The sequence below is a fragment of the Canis lupus genome, chromosome 29 (genome assembly GCF_048164855.1).
Source record: "Canis lupus baileyi chromosome 29, mCanLup2.hap1, whole genome shotgun sequence".
Taxonomy (NCBI): Eukaryota; Metazoa; Chordata; class Mammalia; order Carnivora; family Canidae; genus Canis; species Canis lupus.
This window is the reverse complement of record NC_132866.1, coordinates 11,640,972-11,661,210: the sequence shown is the minus strand read 5'-3', so window position 1 is coordinate 11,661,210 and position 20,239 is coordinate 11,640,972. Positions and strand designations below refer to the sequence as shown.

General features: G+C 57.9%; 1 protein-coding gene across 5 annotated transcripts in view; it reads left to right on the top strand.

The window, feature by feature from the left end:
- The window catches only part of GRK5 (G protein-coupled receptor kinase 5), a 212,527-nt gene extending 192,726 nt beyond the window's left edge, over window positions 1–19,801 (top strand). For 4 of the 5 annotated variants that reach the window (XM_072805118.1, XM_072805120.1, XM_072805121.1 and 1 more), the window contains 8 exons: window positions 1,506–1,696; window positions 4,073–4,110; window positions 5,821–5,910; window positions 7,392–7,600; window positions 11,864–12,001; window positions 12,610–12,747; window positions 13,209–13,403; window positions 15,457–19,801. In XM_072805118.1, the coding sequence (XP_072661219.1) occupies window positions 1,506–1,696; window positions 4,073–4,110; window positions 5,821–5,910; window positions 7,392–7,600; window positions 11,864–12,001; window positions 12,610–12,747; window positions 13,209–13,403; window positions 15,457–15,555 (1,098 nt within the window). In that variant the 3' untranslated portion in view covers window positions 15,556–19,801. The remainder of the gene's footprint in view (window positions 1–1,505; window positions 1,697–4,072; window positions 4,111–5,820; window positions 5,911–7,391; window positions 7,601–11,863; window positions 12,002–12,609; window positions 12,748–13,208; window positions 13,404–15,456) is intronic. The other variant, XM_072805119.1, reaches the window with a different exon arrangement.
- The last annotated feature ends 438 nt before the right edge of the window (window positions 19,802–20,239 follow it).

The window sequence follows — 20,239 nt, the reverse complement described above, 5'->3', positions numbered from 1 at the left end:
ATTTCTGGTTTTTAAGCCACTGCAAACAAGGCTGCCGTGTCCACCCTTGACCATCCTTTTGGCGCATTTCCGTGAATGTGTCCGTAGGATGATGGATTTCTGGTGGAGGAATTATGGTGGCAGAGGGCGTGTGCATTTTCCCTTTGGTAGCAGTTCCCAAGAGGCTCTCTGTGAAGATTGTGCCGGTTAAACGCCCACCAGCTGTGTGTGAGAGCCAGAGATGCCATCAACCTAGCACTTTCATCAGTACCCAGAGGGTGTGGTTTTATCAGGTGACCCTCCAAGGGGGCAGGGGTGTGCACCTCTGGGTCTCATCTTAGGCTGCCCCCAGCCACCAGCCCCATCCTGGGGAGTGTGATGCGGCTGGGCTAGAAGCTAACGCCAGCCATCATTTTAACCATAGGCCTTTTTGAGTCCAGAACCTTCCTCTGAGCTGTCAGCCCCCTTCAGGGAGGACCATAGGTCATGCCTGGATGTTGCCAGTGGAACCCTCATCATTTAATGAAGAGGCAGTACTGGCTCTTGTCGGGCTGGTGATGGCGGGTGCTACCTGAGAGGAAAGGGCTGTGTGTCTGATAAATGTGGTGGCCCATCTTTCAGGGCATGGACCACCCTCAGCTGTGCCCTGTCCACTGCCCCTGGCAGGGAGTTCCCTCAGCGCCCTCCAGGAGCCCCTCCTTGGTGACCATGGGCAGGTGCAAGAGGGTGAGCCAGCTCGGCAGCTGGCACTGAGCACAGTCCCCAGAGCCCTTGCGCTCAGCTCCCGTTCTGTTTGCTTTCCTCAGAAATAACTCCCCTTGTTCCTGGACTTTGCATCCAAGTTTATGGCCAGCTTGTCCCCAGCCTGCTCCGTGGTGAGCAGATTTCATCTGGGCTGGCTTCCTAAGTGGAGAAGGACAAGTACCACCCAGTGGCCTTTGCCTCAGACCCAGCCCTGCTGCCTCTCCCATAGCCCGTGGCCTCTGTCCATCCTGAGCAGCTGGTCTCCACCAACAAGGAACTAGGTCCTCCCTCTTAATGGTCCCTTTGACCAGACGTGTCCTGCATGCAAGAGGAGACAGTCTTTGCCAAACTGTGTTTCCTTTACAGAGTCCTGCTGGCCAGCTCCGCACCACACTCCCAGCATCCCTGCAGTAATAAGACCCCAGCCCGAAGGGCCTCTGGGCTCTGCTTTCCTGGACTGTCCAGCAAAGCAACCCATAGTCTTAACCAAATGAAGCATGCACATGTAAACACACAGGCTTCCTAAAAGGGCAGCATATTGGCCTGCTCTCCCCACTTTGCCTCCTCACCTAGAACCAGGTATCAGAAGGTACAAGTCCTTCGTCAGCCAATGGGCAGTGGGCAGAGGTGCCATGAGGCTGTCTGGGTGCAGGGCAGCAGCATGAAGCCGTGGAGGACCCCACGCCAGCCCTCCCTTCCCAGCCTCAAGGACTCTGAGGAAGAAGAGTGGTAGTGGATGGCAGTCGCCGGACCCTCACCATGGTGCTGTCTTGTGCTCCCAGGTCAACCTGGCCTATGCCTACGAGACCAAGGACGCGCTCTGCTTGGTTCTGACCATCATGAACGGGGGTGACCTGAAGTTCCACATCTACAACATGGGTAACCCTGGCTTTGACGAGGAGCGAGCCTTGTTTTACGCGGCAGAGATTCTCTGCGGCTTAGAAGACCTCCACCGGGAGAACACCGTGTACAGGTGAGCAGGCTCGCTGCCTGGTCCTGCCACCAGAGTCTGAGAGGCGGGCTGACCTTCCACATCCTAAGTCAAGTGGACACCCCTGCCCTGGGATTCAGGGCCTGGTCATTGCCAAAGAGACTCACCCTGGACCAAGTAAGTGAGGTAGCCACTTGGGCCAAGTATTTGAGGTGCTGTTCCCTCAGAACTGATGAGGACGGGCCAAGGCCACCGGTCCCTTCCAGCCCAGCCTGCAGGAAGCTCAGTGAGCTGGGCCCTGGGAAGACTTAGTAGGGTCACCACCACCAGGGACAGCAGAACTGACCTCGGTCCATCCCACTCCATCTGCCTTTATGGATTCCGCAGGTAGTGGTCTACAAACTTGTCTCACTGCCCCTCAAGGAAATCTGAAAACCTGTGTGCCCTTCTACGTTACAGAAACATCTGAAATAGTTCATGTGTTAACATAGTGGGTAATATTTTGAAACCGAGCAGTGACATCACTTTTTAAAGGTATCCAGTAGAATCTGCTGTAGCAAAGTGATTTCCACCATTATCCATTTTAAAAATGCATGAAAATTCTTTGAAGGTGAGGGATTCTCTGTCATTCTCTTCTCCACCCTCTCCCTCCCCCACAGAATGTTATTATGTCTTTTTTTTCCCCTAAAAGTCTGTCGTTGATCAGCATGCAGCTCTGAAATAGATGAATATGTATAAGACTTTTTAAAAAATTTCCTTTGACCACAGGCTTTAAATGTTAAAATAACTTATGTTGAGTTGCCGTTGTAATGATTATTAGTAGAACCCGTTTCTGAGCGGGATCCCAGGGGATTTTACACTCTGGAGCAGGGCACTGAAGTCATAGAGGCGGGAAGGAGCCTGGTCTCCTTCTGTCACTTGGAATCTGTGCCAGTGAGAAAGGGCAAGTGGGAGGGGAGATCCCAAAGAACGCCAGAATAGAGCATTCTCGTGTGGAGGACCTAGAAATGCATATTCTTGAAACCCGCAGCACACAAGAAGTCCCAGCGAGCGTGCACACCCCAGTATGAAGACCTTCGCCACACAGCTCTTGGCAGAGATGAGCTTGGGGAGTCCAAGAAGGTTTTGAAAACAAGAAGGAACCGTCTTGATGACTGCTTGTCCCCCCTCCATCTCCACATTTAGGCCTTTGTTCTGTTTTCATTCAAGTGAGAAGAGAAAAAAAAATTCCCTAAGGGTTGAAAAAAAGAACTCTCCACTTGATTGCTTTTCACTTAAAACAAAAAAGAAAGGCGGCCCTCCAAGTTCTAGCCCTTATTCTCGAGAAGAAGGGAACCACAGGGCCTCCCTGGCCTCCACCGCCCACCGCGGCCTCTCTGCGGGCTTGGGTTCTGGCCCGTGCCTGCCAGCCAGCTATCTTTCCAACCCTGTGGCTGCTGGCTTGCTAGGTACCGGCTCTTGCCCTTATTTGGAATTGTTAACACATCAACAGAATGCCAATTAAATAAGAGTGGCAAAGTGTTTTGTAATAAATAACTATGTACAAACCCATTATCACCTTGTGAGGCTGCCCCACTGGCTGCCCCACTGGAGTTGAACACAGTCACCATTTCCCGTGAGGACAGCTGCCATCAGTTAAATAAGCAAAGCCAGTTGGTTGAGAATGGGATCCTCGATCCAGATGCTAATGGCCTAACTGAGCTGCACCCGCTATCCTATTGGCTGTTCTTTTACCCCAGAGAGAACCTGCTACTAGTAAAGCCAGACATTTCCACTGCCTCTCTCCGGCAGTGGTGGTGGCGGTGGGGAGCGTGTTCTTATGAACAGCAATGGTGTCATCAAAGAGAAGGGACAGGAGGGACAGAAGGGTAGGGGCACACCTGCAGCTGTGCCTCGCTGCTGTGCTTTCTCCCAGGCTTGTAACTGTTGGAGTGGGGGATGTGCCAGGCTCCAGGGGTTCCCTTCCCAATAGGGGTCCCTCCTCGACAATTCTCTGCCCCAGTTCTACAGCTGGAGCTGTGTTCTCAGTAACTTCTCCAATTCCCAGGCCCCACTCTGCCTTCAGGGCATCTCAGGGCATCCTGTGGCCTCCAGGTGTTCCCAGGCCTGGAGGGGTCTCTCGCCACACCTACCAGAAGTCGTCTCCCCTCCTGGTGCCAGCAGCATGAGGACGGGAGCCGGGGCTGGCCTTTGCCTGACCCCTTCCCAGTCCTCTCCAGGGTCAGGAAGGTGCCTGGCAACAGCGGCATTTGTTTTAAATACTGGGAGGAGGGAAATTAGTCCAAGATTGTCTGGATCCAGAGAGAGACCAGACAGCCTGAGCCAGGAGGTTAGAAGGAAACACCGAAAGAGGACTGCCCAGATGCCATGCCCTGATGCTCAGAATGCCCACACTCACTTGCCATCTTTCCTTTTCAGAGATTTGAAACCCGAAAATATCCTGCTAGACGATTATGGTAAGTTGGGGAGCGGCTTGGGAGATCCCTTTCCTGCCCTGTAGCCAAGATGAGCCTCACAACCCAGAGGGAGCAACAGGCCTCCCAGCAGAGCCTGTTGGAGGCCCAGCCACGGGGCTGTGGGAGGACAGCGGGCGAGGAGGATCAACACCCATCCCCTCTCCCCAGTTCTGGGTACTTGGTGAAGAAGTAGCGTAGCTTGGCCAAAAGAGAGAGACAGAGAGAGAGCACCAACTGTGAGAAGTTGGGAATTTCAGAAATCCTGGGCAAGTAACTATTACACAATGTCCCTGCACCCTATCTTCCTTGCTTATGAAATGGAAATAGGGGACCTTGCTCTGCCCATTTCAGAGGGTGGGTGGGGGCGGTAGTGAGGCTCCAACAGGGCAGCTTGAAGGGAAACTACTTCACCAGCTACAGCCAGCTCTAGGTGTGCTCCGCGGTTTTTGTGCATTACCATCGCTCTTTTCCTCTGTGTGTGTGTGTGTGTGTGTGTGTGCGCACGCACGTGTACACACATGTAGGTTATGAGCAGCTACGTAATCCCTCAGAACTGTTTGGCCTCACACACCTGGGAAATGGTTTTCACACCCCGTTATCTGATTAGATCTTCCCTTCTCCGCAGAGGGGCCAGGGCCAGCATCCCTGTGCCCATTTGACAGATGACAGGATTGAGGCTCAGAGGAGCCAATCTGCCAAGGTCACCCAGCAGTATCAGTGGGGAGCTGAGACCAGAAACCAGAGGTCCCCCCAGACTGCCTCAGACACCAGGCAGCCCCAGGCAGAGGGGAGGGAGAAGGGGAGCCAGGTCATTAGGTGACCTGGAAGGAGGTTTGAGTGGGATGTCACCGTGTGGAGGAGTGGGCAGAGAGCCCCAGGCCTGCCCCCGCTCTTGGATGAGCCCAGTGCCCCCCGGCATCCTTGTTTCCTGCTGGTCTTAGAACTGTGCTCATGCCTGGTCTTACCGATGGCTGGAGCTCGTGTGTTCTCGTCTCCTCAGTTTTGTCAGGGGCTGCTGAGCCAGGGAATCCACACCAGGGTCCAGGCTGTGGGGCAAGGAAGGGGGGCAGTTGTGGCCGTGACCCTGCCTGAGTGAGCCGCCCGGCAAGGCAACGAGACTGGGCGCTCAGTACTGTGTCATCTCAGGCTTTGGGGTCAGTCCTGGACTCAGTTCCAGCTCTCTGTCTCCCCAAGGCCCGGACAACTTCACTGTTTCTCCAAAGGGAGAACATAAGGGACCTCCGGAGATCAACAAGGGAGGACAGGGAGTTGCTTTCCAAATTGCTTTATAATTTTTCCCCTTAAGCAAATTGTAATATTTCAGGAGAATCTCACATTTTTCCCATGAAGCAATCCCAGAATCAGGCCAAGGCGTTTTAAACTTGGTGATCTCAGCCTTCCAAAAAGCCCATTAGGGCATTTTATGAGTAGGCCATCGTCCAGCCAAATGCAGGCATCCTTTCCTATCTTCATGTTTTCTCCCTGAAACGTAATGATTGACCCACTTCCCCTGACACCTGGACTTCCTCAAGGGTCTGCAGTCGCCCTGAGGTGGCTGACTGGGATGCCCCTCTTCGTGGACACGTAAAAACGCCGAGAGTCTGTGTGCCTTGCCCAGGGGCACACGGCAGGTCTGTGGCCCTGCCCAGGGTGGGCCACTCGTCCACACGACCATCCCAGGGACCCACTGACTCTGCTCTCCCCACTCAGGCCACATTCGGATCTCAGACCTGGGTCTGGCCGTGAAGATCCCCGAGGGAGACCTGATCCGCGGCCGGGTGGGCACGGTCGGCTACATGGGTGAGTGTGGGTGTGGCCCCTCCCTGAGCCCACCTCTGGCACCGCTGGCCTCTTTGTGCAACTACGACCAGCAGTAGAGCCACAGCAGGCAGTGGGAGGTTTTAGCCAGGGTCGGGGTGAATGTCAGGGCCCAGGGTTCAGCCTGCCTAACAGCTCTCTGAACCCCCCCACCCCAGCCCCACCTGCGCCTCAAAGCCAAGTCACTGTCAGCATCAGTGGTCAGTGCTTGGTGCACAGTGCTGCTCGGGGGAGGCTGATCTGAAGGTAGGGGGCTGGTGAGTTGGCAGGCAGCCGTTCAGGAAAGCGGTCACTAGGAAAGGTCCAGAAAGGAGCGCACGACCTGCTGTGTCACCAAGCTCGCTGCTAAGCAGAGACCAGCCTTAGGCTCCGTGTGCTGCCCCCAGCTCCTCACTGTGCACGCCTGCTTCAAGACTGTCACCCTGGGGCTGCAGGGAAGAGACCCAGAGCTACATCTGGTCCTCTGGAATGCCCCTTCCAATGAAGCACATCCCCTGGGCTTCCCTGTACGTGGCACCTCACACACATGTCCTCTCGCCCCAGGAGGTAGGGGGCTCCAGGAAGCACTGAGAGCTGGGGATGTTGTCCTCTGCCAGGCTCATGCCAATGGCACTCACATAGGATTCTGTATGTTGTCTCTGCCGCTAGAAGGTCCTTTTCAGATTGCGTGTCATTTGGGAACCTGTGGGGTGTGTATCTACATGTATGTAGTAGCTGTGTGTATACTCGTGCCAATGCTGATGGATGGGTGGATGGGTGGATGGATGGACGGACAGATGATAGAACAGTCAATTGATGTATCTGCACATCTTGGTGGACACCTGTGTCTCCTCTTGCGCGGAGTGTTGCACGCACCTGCAGGGCCTCTGTTATATGCATACTGGCACCTGTGTGGATGCATTTGCCTCTGGATGTTTGTGACCTGCCTGATGATGTGAAACTTATCTTTTTGCACTTTTTGGTTAATCTATGATTCGTTTTATCAAAGTAGTAGGGAAGCCATAGTGAGAGGCTGTTTCAATACTAGGTAAACTTAAAATCATCTTTACTTTGGGTGGACGCACTTTCATTCCTGGAAACAAATGTGTGTGTAGCGCCTACTATGTGTCAGGTGTCACATAGTAGGGACACAGCAGTGAGTAAAGCAGCTCAGATTCTAGTGGGGGAGACAGCAAGGGAAGAGGCCATTTCCATCCACTGTGGTCAGGCTTCTGAAGCCACAGTCAGAGCCCTTTAGGAGCACAGAGGAGAGCAGTCAGGGCAGGTGCCCTGGAGGAGACGGTGTTTATGGCAGAGGAAGCATGTCCTTGCCCTGAAGCCTTCTGTGAGCAACACCATGACTGCTGGGTGCAGATGCCCTGAGGCTCCATGGGTGTGAGTCACAGCCCTGGCCCCGCGTGCCCCAGCTCTCTCCCGCCACCAGCTGCCTCTCACCTCTCCTTGCTCCGCTTCTCTGCTCTCAGCTCCGGAGGTCCTGAACAACCAGAGATACGGCCTGAGCCCTGACTACTGGGGTCTGGGCTGCCTCATCTATGAGATGATCGAGGGGCAGTCACCATTCCGGGGCCGCAAAGAGAAGGTGAAGCGGGAAGAAGTGGACCGCCGGGTCCTGGAGACAGAGGAGACCTACTCCCAGAAGTTCTCTGAGGAGGCCAAGTCCATCTGCAAAATGGTGAGCTCCTGGTGAGCCAGACGCTCCCCCCTTGGGCTGGGTCTAGTGGCGTCTCCCTTCCTGCCCCCAGCCGAGGAGAGCAAACAGGCTGAAGGGAACAGGGACAAGGCATGTTGGGGCAGGAGGAGTGAAGCTCCCAAGCCAGAGGAGTGAGCACCCCTCATTGTGGCCTGGGGTGCTTAGCAGGGTGGGGTCTCCATGACCAGGGGAGGGGCTGAGGGAAACTGCTGAGATACCCTCCATCCATCTTGTTGGGTCGGCGCAGCGGAGAAAGGAGGTGATTCCAGCTGATTCCCCAAGGGATCCAGGGGCATCCCCTGCCCTTGACCTTGGCCCCCTGCAGCCTCAAACTCTGGATCCCCAGGCACAGGCTAAGGCGGGCAGGTGCCGGGCAGGTGGTGGGCTGGTGATGTTTTTCAGCCTTTGAGTGGGTTACAACCGAGTTTTCCTTCCACTACATGAACGCTGGCCGCACTAGCCCAGGTCCTGCCCAACAGCAGTGTATGGATAGTGGGATTTGGCCGTCCACGGGGAGGGCGCAGGTGGGGAGTGACGCCTAGACAGGCTGGGCGGGGAAGCTGGATGGAGGAAGTAGTGACAGGAGCCATCCAAAGCGAAGCTGGGAGTGCATCCACCCCTGGCCCGCTGTCCTTCCCCTCCACTCAGGTGGCCACTCCTGGCCAGAGGCTTTGTCGGGGTGGGGGTGGGGGGAACGCATCCCAGTGTCTGCTGGCTCTCAGGCTCCCAAGTTCTGCTGTGTCCACTTGGGCTGTCTTCCCTCCAATGCCAGGCACAGTGGTGCTGCACCCCCAAACCCCCCGCAACTGCCCTCCAGTGTGGCCATGTGGGGTCAAGAGGGCCTGAGCTCCGGGTACCCGTGAGCCACAGACTTCCTCTCCCTGGGGCACTGCTGCGCCTGGAGCCGCAGATGAGCAGGGGTGAGGCTGCCGTCCCTGCCACCCCTGACTCATGTACATAAACCACGAAGAGCTGGCCCCAGGAGCTGATTAAAGTAGCCACGCTTCCGCTTCCAGAACAGCCCAGGCTGCACTGTTAGAGGCCCGGGAACCAGGTGGCGCAGCTCCTCACCCTGAGGAGGCCCCTCTCCGGGAGCCGTCTACCCGCTGCTCGACCCCTTCCTCTTACCAGCTTCAGTCTGATGTCACAGAGCCATGGGAAGAAGGATTTGGGGCAAGAGCTTCCATTTGACCACTTCCAAAAAAGAGGAACCATAGATCTGCCTTCCACATGTGTGGGAGGTGCTCAAGGAGGGATGGCGTGTTCACACGCAGACACACCCAGGCCGCTCGGCCTGTGGCCTGGCCTGCAGCCGGCACTCGCCTGCATGCCCGGGCCTCCCAGGAATCCAGGTGTCACAGCAGCCAGCGGGGAGGGGGACAGGATGAGCAAGGCAGAAGCCAGGTGGGTGGAAATTTGGGGTTCTAAGGATGTTTGGAAACTAGGGTTGGGGGGTTGCCCATAATACGTGGTTGTGGAGGCAAGGCGTCTCTCCGGCGGGACCAAGCCCGGCAGGGATAGAAGAGGGAGATGACCAGCCGTGGTCAGAGCATCACCGGAGGTCCCGAGTCAGGTGCGGGGGCTCAGAGAAGCAGAGCAGCCGGGGCAGGACATGGGACGTGCTGAGAGGACGGAGAGGGCGCCTCCCTGCCCTCCCTTGCCCCTGTCTTTGGTGCTGCTTTGGGGCTCCGGGACCAGGGGCACTGCCGGCCCTCTGCTGCCCCCTGCTGGCCACCCAGGGAAAGGTGGCGGCTGAGCCTGGGGCCCTGGGCCAACCTTGGCCCATGGTGTCAAGTGTCAAACCAGTGTCCCCTCATCTTTCTCTGCTGGAAGAACCTTTGCCTTTTGGCCTTGCTTCACCCTCTCAGACATGACCATGAGGTCTTAGGATTCTAGTCTTGGGGCTTCCTGGCCACCCCTCACCCCATCCGGTCTGGTCCAGCAGCCAGGCTTGCCCTGTCCCCTCCAAGAGGTGCCAGCTGGGGACACAGCAGGGCCTGACTCCAAGGAAACCATGAAGGCTTGGGCACATCAGGCTGTTTCTAGACTCTGGCAGCCCCAGCCCTGCCTGTCTAAGAAGGCCGCTCCACAAACAGCAAGGAAGCTGGTCCCCAGCCGCCAGCTGCTTCCCCCGTTCCATCTTGGCAGCCACAAGACTCTCTCCACTGCCCTGGGGTCCAGAAATTCATGTGTCTCACTGCCCTGGCGCCCCTGGTCCAGTCCTTAGACCCAGCACTGCTCCCCCCTCAGGCCCTCCCTCTGGCCCTTCAGCCACCTCAGCCTCAGCAGCCCTCCAGCCCATCCCTTCTCCTCCTCCAGGAAGCCCACCCTGCCTGCCCCACTCGCCCAGCTCACTGCCACCTCTCTCTCTTGCTTCTCCCGGTGGACACCCAATGTCAGGGTTGCAAACAGGCAGCGTGTCAGTGGGTGTTCATCCTGCACAGTGTTTTAGAAAGAGGTGAATGGCGAGTTCATTGCTAAGATTTAAAGTTGGAGAGATTTCACATAAAAACCTGGATTTTCAGCCCTGGGCCCCCGCAGGAGCTGATGGGTAGCCTGGCAGGGTCCACCCAGCCCACTTGGCCTTCACGGTCCTTGTCCCTGTCTTCGTGTGGCCGGCCCCTGCAGGCCCTGGGGTCTACAGCTGGGAGGGTCCAGCCTCTACCCAAGGAGTTCTGATTTCTCAGAACAGGGAAGCACCTGGCCCAGCAGAGCCGATTCCTGGAGCCTTTATGGAAACACAGAACCCCTAGAGAAGAGAAGCTGAGGCCCGGAGCCACCAGGTCACTGGGCAAAACCTGCCTGGGCCGCAGGTTGACAGCGATTCTCATGGCTCAGTCCTTTCTAGGCTGTGACCTGGTGCTTGTCCCGGTGCTGCCTTTGATTCCTCTGTTTGAAGGGAAATGGGGGGACCGGGGAATGGTTCCTGGAAGCCTCCCCCTCCAGACTGTGAGGCCCAGGAGGCCCGCCTGCCCACTGGCTGTGCACTGCAACCCCAGCCCACACAGCTAGCAGCAAATGCGTGCGGAAGGAAAGCACACAGAGGGGGCCAGGTATTGGGGGAAGAGGGACGGGACTCCCTCTGGGGTGCAGGCCATCCACCCTGATTTTAATCTCAAAGCAGTGAGTCCAGCAGCATGCCAGGTGCAGTGCTCAGTGGCGCCGGGGGGAGGGAAGCACAGGCCGGGACACCTGGATAGTGGCGGAGGGGCTGGCGCTGGGTGGTCAGCTGGTGGGCCTCCAGCATCCCAGCCTGCCCCTCCCCGCCCCCTCCCAGCCCCGTCTCCCCTCCCCCCTGCCCTCCTGCGCACTTCCCCGCCTCACTCACACCTTTAGGCATCTGGCCTGGCTGTCTGCTACTGCAGCCTCCTCTCCTATGAACGTTCCCACCTCTTGATTCTGATGAAGACACTCCTCTACCTTGACCATCTGTGGCTCCTCACTACCTCCAGATCAGAGTCCTCCTAACCTGGCCTCAAGACCCTCCAGCACTCTCCCCAGCAAGCCCCCTTCATCCCGTCCCCTGCACCCTCATCCTTCACCCTGACTCAGAGACAGGTGTTCCCCAAGCCCTCCCTGCAGGTCTCTACCACCTGTTTTTCCTGGCACAGTGCCACCTCCCCACTTCTGGAAAGCCTGTTGCAATTGCCCTTTCCCTGGGAAGCCTCCCGGACAGCCAGCCGGCAGCCAGTTTGTGTTCCCCTGCCACTGCGGTGTCGTACTTGTATTGCCTTGATGGGTCCTCTGAACATGATCTTGCTGAGGCCAGGTGCTCGGTGCGCCTCCTCCCTCTCAGCCCCAACCAGGCACATGTCTACAGGGTACTTGGGAGCAGAGTAAAGGAATGAGTGAGGCCCACAGAGACGGTCCTTGCCCTTTGTAGCTCGCCTGTAGTGGGAGAGGTAAAGCAATGCGGCAAACATTAGTGGCACCAGGAGCAGCAGGTCCTGGGGCAGACCCCCTCGGGGAGGACAGACGGGACTCCTGCCCTCCTGCCCACTCCAGGCCTCTAGGCGCACCTCGAGTGCGGGACCACACTGCAGCAAGGCCTGAGAGGGCTGGGCAGTGTCCGTTGGGTGCCTGGGGGTGGCACGGGCTCACAGAGGCTGGAGGAGGGACGTGTCCTCAGGGGCATACTTGGGAAAGGAGATGAGCACAGGTGCCCGAAGCCCCTGAGCCCCCCCGAGCCTTCAGCCGGGAGGAAAGGCCCATCAGGCATGACCTCTCGGGGCTCTCTTGTCACAGCTGCTCACCAAAGATGCAAAGCAGAGACTGGGCTGCCGGGAGGAGGGGGCTGCGGAGGTCAAGAGACACCCCTTCTTCAGGAACATGAATTTCAAGCGCTTAGAAGCCGGGATGTTGGACCCTCCCTTCATTCCAGACGTGAGTCGCTCCCTGAGCCCAGGCTGAGCCTGTGCACCTGCTTACGTCCATGCTGGGGCCCGTGGGTGGGAGAGAACAGGGGTGTTAGCGCTCGGACAGCCACAGCGCGGTTCTGGTGCCCGGCACCGTGGCGGGCACTCACACCAGCTCGTGGGTGCAGGTGCTTCTACGGCCCCCACTTTGCAGGTGGGGAGACCGAGGCCTATTGGGATGTGCGGTTTCCCCAGAGTTCCTAAGCACCCCAGCTGGGAGCCCAGCCAGACCTGTGGGGCAGCAGAGCCAAGGTGCCCCGTAATGTGAGAAGGGCCAGGCGGTCCTCCGGGGCCCCCCACATTCCTTCTCTCTGGAGGGTGGGCTTCCACCATCCTGGCCCTGTGGGCTTCGAGGGAGCGGGGCTCCCCGGAGGTGCCGAGGGACGTGAGGTCCGAGAGGGCGTGTTGTGTCACCGCACCGCGGCCCCAGCCTGGAGAGCGGGGCGAGCGGCGGCCGGCAGAGGGTGATGGTGGGAAGGAGCCCCTCGGCAGAGCTGTGAGAGGGAGCGGCAGGGTCCCCGGAAAGGCGCCCCCCGCCCCCATCAGAACCCGAGTGACCGAGCGCTCTGGCCGCAGCCCCGCGCCGTGTACTGCAAGGACGTGCTGGACATCGAGCAGTTCTCCACCGTGAAAGGCGTCAACCTGGACCACACGGACGATGACTTCTATTCCAAGTTCTCCACGGGCTCCGTGCCCATCCCCTGGCAGAGCGAGGTGAGCAGGGTGGTGGCCGTCCGAACCTGGGGGACAAGGGACGGACACGGTGGTCTAGGGGACTGTCTCGGGAAGTCCGGCCGGGAGAGGGGAGGCTGGAAGCACAAGTGGTTGAGCTGGGGGGGATACAGGAGGGGCCCTGACAAAGAGGAAGGGTGCAGAGCATGTGGGGTGACCTGGGCTTGGGTGGGGCGAAGGGGGAGATGAGGGCTGGGTCTGGACGATGAGCACACCCCGGAGGACGGCTTCTGCTCCCTCAGTGGAGGCAGCTCGGGGAGGCCAGCAGGGGAGAGGTAGGGGCAGGCGGGGATCGGTCTGGGCCGCAGGGGCCCCTGAAGGATGCGGGGCGGGGGGAGGACCTATGGGGAGCAGGCTCAGGGCAGGGTGGTGGCCGCTGGGACTCCTGTCCAGCCAAGACGACTAACGCAGCCCCTCACGCCACCCTGGGGCTCCTCCTCCAGATGATAGAAACCGAGTGCTTTAAGGAGCTGAACGTGTTTGGACCTAACGGTACCCTCTCACCGGACCTGAACAGAAGTCACCCTCCAGAACCGCCAAAGAAAGGGCTGCTCCAGAGAATCTTCAAGCGTCAGGTGAGGGACGCCCCCTCCGTGCCCGGCTGTCCCGGCGTCGGCCCCGGGATGCCCCAGGCCCAGGTACTTCCCCGAGGCCGGAGCTGCGGCCTCCTCCCTGCATGTGGGGTGTGGGAGACGGGGGTTAGGGTGGGAGGCCGCAGCCTGCCCGAGCCCCTGAGACCCGCCGGGTTGGGGGACCCGCAGGGGCCGGCCCAGAGCTCGCCTTTCATCAGGGCTTCTCAGCCCCGGCACCGTGGACGTTCTGGGTGAGTTCTCCGTCCCGGGGGCCGCCTCGTGCCCTGGAGTGCCCTTAGCAGCCTCCGTGGCCTCTACCCACCAGGTGCCAGCAGCGCCCCATCCTACCCCGCCCCCGCTGTACCAATCAGAATGTCTGCAGACCTTGCCCAGTGTCCTCTGGGGCCGACATCTCCCTGACAGAGAACTCACTGCCCCGTGTGGCCATTGTAGGGCCTCAAGTCCTGTGGGTACCAACTGCACGTTAGAGAAAGTAGGCAGGACAGCTGCGGGGAGGTGATCCCGGGGAGCCTCAGGGCTCCTGGGATGGGGCCTCCAGAGTTGGATGCCGCGCCCTCAGGCTGGCAGCAGAGGAGACTCTGCCCCTTAGGAAAAGGCAGTCTTCCTCAGAGCCTGTCCCTGGATTGAGGGTTCAGTGTGGGCCAAGTGGAAGAAGTGTCCCCATGGGCCGGTGAGGGACCCCTGAGGCCCTCACTTCCTCCCCTTGCCCCAGGAGGCCAGAACCGCACCCCCTCCTGGCCTGGCCCATGTGTCCATCCCACGGCCCTGAGGCTCCTGTTCTTTACACTCCCGTCTCCCCAGGAGGATGAAGGAGAAGAGGCAGGGCATCCCAGCTCCCCCACCCCCACCCCATAACAGGATGGGGCAGCTGTTGAGTGCTTTTTGAGGGCCTCTCTTACTTACTCTCCACAGAAGCCTTAATTCAACCATTTGGCTGTTCAGCCAGGATGTATCAAGTGCCTACTGGGTGCAAGGCTGTTTTCCCAGGATTTGAGATGCAGCAGCAAGCCAAACCGGAATCCCTCCTTTTGGGGCGTCCTAGTGCAGCGTGAGCCTCAGATGTGCTACCATGACCCCACTTCCAGATAGAGAAACTGAGGCTGAGGGGGGGATTCAGGGAACTTGCCTAGGGCCACACGGCTGGTGAGCCCACAGGGGGGATCTGGGGATAGTGACAGGAGGCACAGATCATGCACGTGGAGAGAAAATGCAGACTGAGGACAAGTTTGGGGTTTTATCTGAAAGCTTCGTGCATCCTATCCCCAAATATTTCTGTTCATATACTATAAAAATAGAATTTTTAAATGCTTCCACCAACTAAAATTGAAGTTCCCCAAAGGAAGGACCTAAGCCCTCACCACTGAGTCCCTAGCATGTCCTTAGGTCCAGGGAGAAGCACTTGCTGGGGAGACCTGGGGTCTCACAGACCCGGGGTCTGAATGTGGCCCTGCCACTTCCCGCCTCTGTGGGCCCTCCGGAAAGGTCAGGGCCCAGAGCCCACGAGAGGACGGAGTGAGGTAGAGGTCGGTGGCCCTCAGCAGAGCACCCAGCACCCCCGGCAGATGCCCTGGGCCTCTCCTCCTCCTCCTCCCTGCAACATGCAGGGCCTGCGCCCAGGGGATGCCAGGAGGGTGCCAAGAGCACTAATGACAAGCAGCTCGTGGTTCCCGGCTCAGGCGCTCGCCCGAGGCCTCTCTGCGCACAGCCTCGCCTCATGCTCCACCGGCCCGACACAGAAGCCGCTCTTAGCCACACTGCACACGAGGCAACCAAGAGACTTAATGACTTGCCCAAGGTCCCTCAGCTAAGTGACAGCTTTCAGACTCCAACCCGGGCCTACAGCTACTGATCCTACAGATATTCTAGGACGGGCCACCCCTCCCTCTCTGCCTTGGGGTCCTCTTAATTCCTAGCTCTCCCCCTGCCCCAAGAGCTGGCCTCTGGCCCTGGGTTTGCAGGGGGAGAGAGCACGGGCAGCAGAAAGCAAGAGCACCTGGCCAGCAGCCCCGACCGAGGCCCTGTTTTCTGATTCAGAGGCCCCTACGAGTCCACCAGGATTAACTCACTTTCTCTCTCTCGCTCTCGCTCTCTCCTCCAGCATCAAAACAATTCCAAGAGTTCACCCAATCCCAAGACCAGTTTTAACCACCACATAAATTCAAACCATGTCAGTTCAAACTCCACCGGGAGCAGCTAGTTGGAGCTCTGGCCTTAAGTCCACAGTGGGACCAGCCCAGCCCCTTGTCCGTCGAGGCAGAACTTGTGGACAGGGGAGCCCTCCAGAGGAGCCGGGGAAGGAGGCCGTCCGCCCCCTCGACGCAGAGCCTCCAGGTTTCTCAAAGAGATTTCCACTCAGGTCTGTCTCCAGAGGTGGCCCTCAAGCCGACGTGGAACATTGCAATAGAAATCCAGTTGGATACGACAACTTGCACGTACTTTAATAGCGTCATACCTAGAACTGAATTTTGTCTTTATTATTTTTAAGGAAAAGTTTTGTAAATTTCTCTATTGTCTCAGTTTACATTTTGTATATTTGTATTTAAATGAAAGTCAGACTTTGAGGGTGTATATTTTCTGCGCAGCCGCTGTCAAGCCATGTGTTTTCAGACATTTTAGAGTGGGTGGGGGAGGGGGGGTGTTACCAAAAAAAAAAAAAATGTGACTCAAGACTTCCAGAGCCTCAAATGAGAAACTGTTTTTATTAAATGTAGAAAATGATTCATATTTCACCTTTAAAGGATTGGTTGTATCCATCTCTGTAACCTTTCCCTCACGTTGATGTCACCATGCTGTTGGCTTGTAACCATCTGACTTACAGACACACTTGCAGCATCGTCTGTGGGGTCTCTGGAGTCACCCGGGGCCAATGTGCACTTGTCCTTCAGAGGCACACGGTGCCAGTGTTGCTTTGCCCTTGGCCTCCTCTTCCTTCTGGAAGGTAGCTGGTACACAGAGCTGGGCCTCTTTCTTTCTAAGCAGGCTCTGGCTGCTAAAGCCAGTATGTTTTCAAGAGGCTTGCATTTGGGGAGTTTCGTTTTACTCTATTTTTTAAGGGAGGCATAGCGATGATAAGGAATAGTCATGGAACCCCAGCTATCCCGAATCCTGTGGCCCAAAGGAAGCATCAGAGTGTGGGGTCAGTAGAGTCCTACTGAATGAGTCCATAGAGGGGAGAGGGAGGTTTGCCCAAGGACTCCAGGGAGGCTCCTTAGGTTTTTACAGGGTCACGGGGTCTCAAGAGCTTCACAAGGCCCCACAGATTCCTTGGCCCGGGTGGCGTGGATGGCGTTGGCTCCCCAAGTAATGCGATGCTGGAGGAGAGGGCCAGGATACCACGGAAGCTCAAGACAAACTCACGGTCACTCCTTGGGAGAGGCGGGACAAAGGCGAGCTCTAACGGGGCATCTCAACATCAGGCACAAGTAGCCCCCAGGAGGACTTGGTGGCTTTACCAGACCAGGGTTTTCTGAAGGCAGCTGCCAGGCCTTTGAGCGTGGCCGTCCAGCACCAGGGAGCCACTGGCCTCCTCCTGCTGCCTCCACGAGGTGACAAGGAGCAAATCCACCCTTGCCTCCCCTCTGCTCCCCTGCCTGGCTCGTCCCCGGAGACCGAGTCAGCCTCCTTAAGACCCGGTGTCAGCCACCTGGCAGTTGCCAGGGTTCCTCCTGGTGTGGGTCCTGCATCACCTGCGCTGGCATCTCCTGTCAACATGCAGATACCTGGGCACCACCCCAAACCTCTGGGAGGAGGCCCAGGAATCTGCATCTTGAAGAAGCTCTCCAGAACATTCTGACACACCCTCCAGTAAGGGCACTGCTGCCTTACTTAACGTAGTGGGGCTTCGGGTGCAACTCTCCCCAGATGATCTCTTCCTGTGACCCAGGCAGCTTGGGGCTGAGCTTTGAGGGAGGGGAGCTCAGGGTCCGCACTCTTCCCTCCGCCCGGCCCTGTGGGTCCCGGAGCTCCAGCCGGAGAGGGGCCGCCTTCAGGGGCGATCGCTTTGGATCATGTGACAAACAAGAGGGCAAAGCAACCCTGGGCTCCCTTTGGATCCCTCCAACGTGCAGTATTATTTCCTGCAAGACCAGCTCCCACCTCGGAGGCTGCTTCACGTTGCCTTTCCTGGGCCACACACAGGATAAATACAAACAGCCATACTCGGTTTTGGCCCAGGATGCAGAAAGCTCCTTGACTCATATTTTAGGATCCTCAGGCTCTCGCTGACCCTCCTTTCTTAATGGAAAGGACAGTCATCTTCCCGGGATGGCCACCAGCCCAGGCTCCCAGGCTCCCACCCTCCCTCCTTCCTTTTGCCCAATTCACAGCAGCTCCCCACTTCCGAATGACTGGCGTCGGGGAGCCACCTCTTTGAAAGCCTCTGAGCCCCACGCTGGCCATTTGCAGCACAGAGTCCTCGAGGTGCGAGAATGAAAGCATCAGTCCGTCTGCTCCGCGCGTCTCTGCATCCTGGGAGCTCGAACGATGCGAACGCACAGGCCTCTGTGGGACCCGACGTCTTCCAGAGCCTTCCTCTGTATTACAGCCCATGTCCCCGCCACAGCCCCTCGACCTTTCTGAACCTCCCGTTCCTTGGCCCCTTGTTTCCTACAAGGAAAGGGAAGTGGTTATTTAAAACAAATCAGCCCTCCCTTCCACCCCCAGCCCCCGAGTCATCACAGTTTCTCCTCCAACTTGTTTTCTAGAGCTGCATTTTTAAAAGATATTTTTTAATTAGGAAAAAAAACAAAAAACAAAAAAACCCACGCCACCGTCTCACCGTCTTCCCCAACCACCTGTCTGGGATAAGGCGAATCTGGGCAGTGAATGGATTTAAATCTTTTTTTTTTTTTTTTTATGACATTTGAGCCCTTCACAGAAGGGCCTCTCTTTCTCCAAGCGTGACATTTCTCTCACCGGACATCCTTGTGCCTTTGAGGTGAGACGCAGGGCCCTGCAGAAACCTCTGCTCCCGCTTTTCAGGAGACAAGCAGCTGTCCCCAGCGGGACGGGGGTGATCTCCGCCCTCAGCACCACGACCCACAAGACCCACAAGGGTTTATCGAGCCCCTTTGGTGGGGGCGGGGGGCTTCCGTGACATCACCCTAATACCACCAACACCCAAGCCAGGCCTTCACGGGGAGTGCCGTCCCGTCCCACCGGCTCGTCCTCCCCTCTTCCCAGGCCGGGAGGGCACCTGTTAAGCCCCGAGGTTCGGGCTGCGCGCTTGCACGGCGGCTAAGCCTCGCTGCATGTGGCCGGGCCCCAGGAGGGCCTGCTCCTGGGCGCGCTGCTCTTAGCAAACCCTCGGTCCTGGAGGGCGGGCAGCGGAGATCAGGGTCCCCGGGTCCTAGGCACGCTCCACGCTCCAGCTACACAGATGGCGAGTCCTGGGGACTCGCGTGGACGCCACCTGTGCATGAGGGCGCCCCGGGATGAGGCCAGCAGGCCCTGACCGCGAGGAGGGCCACCCCTGAGAAGCCCGGCTCCCCACGCCTGGCCGCGGAGTCCTGCCGCCGCCCAAGCTCCTCCTTGCCCTTCCGCAGCCCTGTCCTTCCCGGAAAGGCCCCGGGCATCGGTTTCCCACCGACTGGCCCACGTGAGCCGCCACCCAGACCTCGCTACAGAGGGAGCATCGCGACCTCCTCGCATCTGATGCCCCGGGCTGGCCAAAGGGGACGGCGGCCTCGTGGGCCATCGGGAGCCCCCAGCACCCCGAGGTGGAGAGGAAGCGCCCCTTGGGTGCCATCAGCCCTCCTCCCGGGCTGCCCGAGCACCTGCCTGGGCACCTGCACCTTCCGAGGGCGCTTGCATGGTCTCCTGGTCTCCTCACCCCCCACTCTGGGGCAGGACCTCCTAACTTCAGAGCCTCGGCCTGGAAAGGAAAGGAGTAGGACAGCTCCGCGCATTCTGAGGCAACGGAGTGGAGCCACCACCAGCAGAGAGCTCGCTTCTTTCTGTCACAAGGGCCCAGGACAGGGCAGCCTCGTCCCCCGCCGGCTTCCACAACCCACCAGGACGGCCAGGTTCCCGGCTGGTCTCCTGCTGGGGACAGTGGTTAAGACATTTGAAAAGTTAGCTCTCCCCGGGGACAGAAAGATGCTTCCTAAAAGGAGAATGTAGATGTCTTTCTCCAGCCCATCAATAAGTCATTTTTGTAATAGAGCAAAAGCGAATGTTCTCGATTAGAAGAGCTTAGTGGCTGTTGGTAGTGTTAAAATAATAATCCTTCTAGTATCCAAAGGTTTCTATTTTTTTTTTCAGGGAAATTTTCACATTGATGATGAATGAAACTAGTTCCATTTTGGAGGTCATTCCTGACCATAATGGCTTTTGTTCTGCTGCTCTGAATCTTGTACGTTCCATCTAATATGTCACTGTGCTGCTGTATCTAGATCGAACCACTGTTGTTTTTTTTTTAAGAGAAATAAATTCCTTAATGAAAATAGCGTTGCATTTCTTTCTTCCTGCATGTGGCTGTCGCCCCAAGATGCCAACACCTAACCCTTTACGGGTCAGCCCTGCCCAAAGCTGTGGCCCACACAGACCTCCCTCCGACCACAAGGGAGTCCATGGGGGCAAAGGGCGCACCCTGAGCCTCGGACCCCGGGGGTCCCATCACAAGGGACTCTCTGGTACCTTCTCGCATCTCTCCAGAGACCTCTGCTGCTGAGCCAGCCGCCCCGGCAGACAGAAGGCACCATCCTCCTGGGACATACGGTCTGAAAAAGTCCAGCCCCACAGCAGTCGCCCACCCCACCATTTACTGCCTCTGCCCAAACTCTGGCCCCTTCCCGGGCCCATGGGGAGCAGGGGGTGCCCTTCCCTCACCTCCTCCACCCACTCAGCCCCCTGCCTTCCTCTAACCCCAGAAAGCTGTGGAT